The sequence below is a fragment of the Dreissena polymorpha genome, chromosome 8 (assembly GCF_020536995.1).
Source record: "Dreissena polymorpha isolate Duluth1 chromosome 8, UMN_Dpol_1.0, whole genome shotgun sequence".
Taxonomy (NCBI): Eukaryota; Metazoa; Mollusca; class Bivalvia; order Myida; family Dreissenidae; genus Dreissena; species Dreissena polymorpha.
In genome coordinates this window covers 80,180,227-80,184,088 of record NC_068362.1, presented here as the reverse complement: position 1 = coordinate 80,184,088, position 3,862 = coordinate 80,180,227, and the positions used below count along the sequence as shown (strand labels likewise).

Here is a 3,862-nt window from a genome sequence, read left to right as displayed (position 1 = left end):
AACCGTTAATAATCGCGGAACGATTCCGATTTCACAAGAGGAAACAAGCAGTGGGCGAAAGTGTGAGTTGTTACGTAACTTCACTTCGGAAGTTGGCAGAATTCTGTGAGTTCGGATCGAACTTGAACGATTCTTTAAGGGACAGGTTCGTTTGTCGACTTAAAGATGCAGGAACACAGCGAAGATTATTGTCAATCGCTGATTTGACACTGCAAAATGCTATAGAAATAGCGCTTGCCATGGAAGCTGCACATAAGGACGCCGCCGAGTTACAGTTATCGACAGCCGCCGATGTGCCTGTCAATCGAGTTGGACATTCAACAAAACCCAAGAAATGGAAGCATCACAAACATGCCAAAGAGAGCACCAAGTGCATCCATTGTGGGAAAACTAACCACCCCTCCGATAAATGCAGACTGAAAGATGCAGTTTGTCATCACTGTAAAGCAAAGGGACATATAAAGGCTATATGTAGGAACCTTAAGTCGGTGCAGTGTATGGAGGAAAACGTTTCAGTGATCAACACTGTAAACAAAGGAGACAACGGGAAATTCATCGTTAAGCCGAAGATTAACGATGTCGAGGTACCCATGGAGCTTGATACAGGATCAGCAGTAACCCTCATATCAAACAAGGATTTCCGAAAACGATTCGGAAATATGAAGCTCGATCCTGCTTTTTCCATACTGAAGACATATTCAGGCAATTTCATAGAGCAACAAGGGACAGTTATGGTTCATGTCAGTTATATTGGACAATCACGAACAATGCGACTTTGCGTCGTAAAAGGTGATGGGCCTGCACTGTTCGGAAGGGACTGGCTGAGTCACATCAAACTGGACTGGGACACACTTTTTAACGTGAACTCTGTGACAACGGAAGGTCTGAAGGTACGTCTAAATTCTATACTTGACAAACATAAAGACGTGTTTAGTGACAGTATAGGACAGGTGAAGGGCATTAAGGCAAGGCTCACCCTAAATGAAAATGCTCAGCCTAAATTCATAAAGGCTAGGCCGGTACCGTACTCTATTAAGCCAAAAATAGAGAAAGAACTGGACAGTCTCGAGAGTCAAGGAATCATCTCGAAAGTGGACACCAGTGAATGGGCGACACCGATCGTTCCTGTCGTAAAAAGAAACGGCGATGTGAGAATATGCGGTGATTTTACGGTTACCGTAAATCAATCAATCAAGGTTGATAGATATCCTCTCCCAAGAATCGAGGACATTTTCGCCAATCTGTCAAATGGGCGAAAATACAGCAAGCTTGATATACGACAAGCGTACCTACAACTAGAATGCGAGGACGACACCAAGGAGTTGCTAACGATCAACACCCACCGAGGATTGTACCGTTACAACCGGATGCTATATGGGGTTTCTTCTGCTCCAGCTATATGGCAACGCACAATGGACCAAATTCTTCAAGGAATCCCTGGGGTGCAGTGCATGCTGGATGATATGGTGATTACTGGTGAAAGTGATAATGTGCATTTGGATAACTTACAAAAGGTGTTGTGTAGGTTACAGCAATATGGAATTAAAGTAAATAAGGACAAGTGTGAGTTTTTCGTGCCAAGGATTACATTCTTTGGTCATGAAATTGACGAACAAGGTTTATGGAAGTGTCAGGATAAAGTAGAGGCGGTATTGAATACAACACCTCCATGTGATGTTACATCACTTAGGGCATATCTCGGGGTACTCAATTATTACCATCGTTTTCTGCCAGATCTCGCGACCGTAACAAAGCCCATGAACGCGTTGCTCGAGAAAAATCGAAAATTCGTCTGGTCAAAAGAATGCCAGAGCGCGTTCGAAAAGTCGAAAACACTTCTCATTACGGAACCTGTTCTTACACACTACAACCCGGAACTTCCGGTTAGGCTCGCGTCGGATGCCTCACCGTTCGGTATTTCCGGTATATTGTCACACGTTATGCCAGATGGCTCAGAAAAGCCGATTGCGTTCGCATCAAGGTCACTTACAAAAACTGAAATGAAATATGTTCAAATCGATAGGGAAGCATTGGCAATTTATTGGGCAGTACAAAAGTATTACCCATATCTCTATGGTAGAAAGTTCACATTAGTTACTGATTGCCAACCCCTCACTTCAATATTCAGCCCGAGCAAAAGCATTCCGGCAACGACTGCCGCACGCGTTCAGAGATATGCTATATTTCTCTCTGGATTCGATTACGATATACAGTACAAAAGTACTAAAATGCATACTAATGTGGACGGATTGTCGCGTTTACCCGCGCCGTCAAAGGAAAAGGGTAAAGAAATTTCAGTTGAAGATGTGTTCTACACTTCTCAGTTAGAACAAATTCCGGTCACGAGCGCGGAAATCAGCCGTGAAACTAGGCGGGAGCGCGTTATGTCACGTGTATTTAGGCAAGTACAACAAGGTTGGAATACCAATGATAATGACCCTCTTTTGAAAGGCTATTATGCGCGACGAAATGAATTGACGATTCACCACGGATGCTTAATGTGGGGCATTAGGGTGATAATTCGCATTAAGATGCGCGAACGTGTGCTTGATTTATTGCACATCAGCCATCCAGGTATCGTTAAAATGAAGGCACTAGCGCGTAGTTACGTCTGGTGGCCTGGCATTGACACTGACATCGAACACATGGTTAAAAGATGCGAACCGTGTCAGATGCAACAGAAATCGCCCGCGAAAGTTCAGTTACACCCGTGGGAATGGCCTACGTCAAGTTGGGAGCGAATACATGTAGATTTCATAGGTCCATTTCTTGGACGCATGTTTTTGGTTATCGTAGATGCTCATTCGAAATGGCCAGAAGTCATCGAAATGAAATCGATAACTTCTGAAAGAACAATTGAAGAATTGCGTACAATATTCGCAAGATACGGCTTGCCCAAGCAATTAGTATCAGACAATGGTTGTCAATTTACATCTGAAGAATTTTCTCTGTTTATGAAGAGAAACGGGATATGTCATATAAGAACTGCGGTAGCAAAACCGTCCACAAATGGTCTTGTGGAAAGGTTCAATGGCTCTTTCAAATCTGCAATGCGCGCTTTAATGCATGAAAACACCGATTTCAATTTAAAGATCAACTCTGTCTTGTTGGCATATCGTAATACGCCACATTGTACGACGGGGGGAAACTCCTGCAAAACTGTTTTTTCGGTCGGAATTTGCGCAGTAAACTTGATTTGATGATACCCGATACACAGACACGAGTCACTAATGGTCAAATGCAATTGTCAATGGCTGACAATAGAAAAGTTCGCGAATTCGAATTAGGCCAACGTGTCTTAGCGCGAGATTTCAGACCTACTTCAAGGGAAAAATGGATCCCTGGGTCAATAGTTTCTCGAGATGGTCCACTATTATACAAAGTAGATATCGGGAATAATATGACATGGAAACGCCATGTTGATCAGCTTCGCGCGTCGGAAATGCAGAAGTATTCTGGTATAAATGTACCTGTTTTCACACCCTTAGAAACTACTTTAAATGCCGCTAACACAAATGTCAGTGAACTTCAGCCGGCACCGAATTCGATGGAAATAAATGAGTCCCGGGATAATCGTTGTAATGATACGGATTTACGATTGCCAGAAAGACGCTATCCATTACGCAATAGAAGACCGCCCGAACGCCTGCAGTACTAATGACACTGATGGTTTAATGTTAAGCCAATTACGTTTTATAGTGGCATACAGACATTAATTTTAGTTGGCAGGAGAGAAAGACAGGTCCTCAGTTGTTTTTACAAACTGTGTCGAATTTGAACGCTCGCTAATGTTCTTTGATTGCATGCTATAATGAATAAAAGGTCATGCTTAGTTAAGAGGTCATGAACTTGAAATGTTCAA

The 3,862-nt window shown here is 42.9% G+C and overlaps 1 protein-coding gene across 1 annotated transcript; it reads left to right on the top strand.

The window, feature by feature from the left end:
* The first annotated feature begins 239 nt into the window (after positions 1 to 239).
* LOC127840681 (uncharacterized protein K02A2.6-like) lies at positions 240 to 2,365 on the top strand. The gene is made up of 2 exons (XM_052369093.1): positions 240 to 1,914; positions 2,325 to 2,365. The coding sequence occupies exons 1-2, from the start codon at positions 240 to 242 to the stop codon at positions 2,363 to 2,365; spliced, it is 1,716 nt and encodes a 571-aa protein (XP_052225053.1).
* The last annotated feature ends 1,497 nt before the right edge of the window (positions 2,366 to 3,862 follow it).

Coding starts and splice junctions, on each gene's coding strand:
- LOC127840681 (XM_052369093.1), top strand. CDS start 240: ATGGAAGCTGCACATAAGGACGCCGCCGAGTTACAGTTATCGACAGCC. Junction 1,915..2,324: donor GTCGGATGCCTCACCGTTCG/GTATTTCCGGTA, acceptor TACACTTCTCAG/TTAGAACAAATTCCGGTCAC.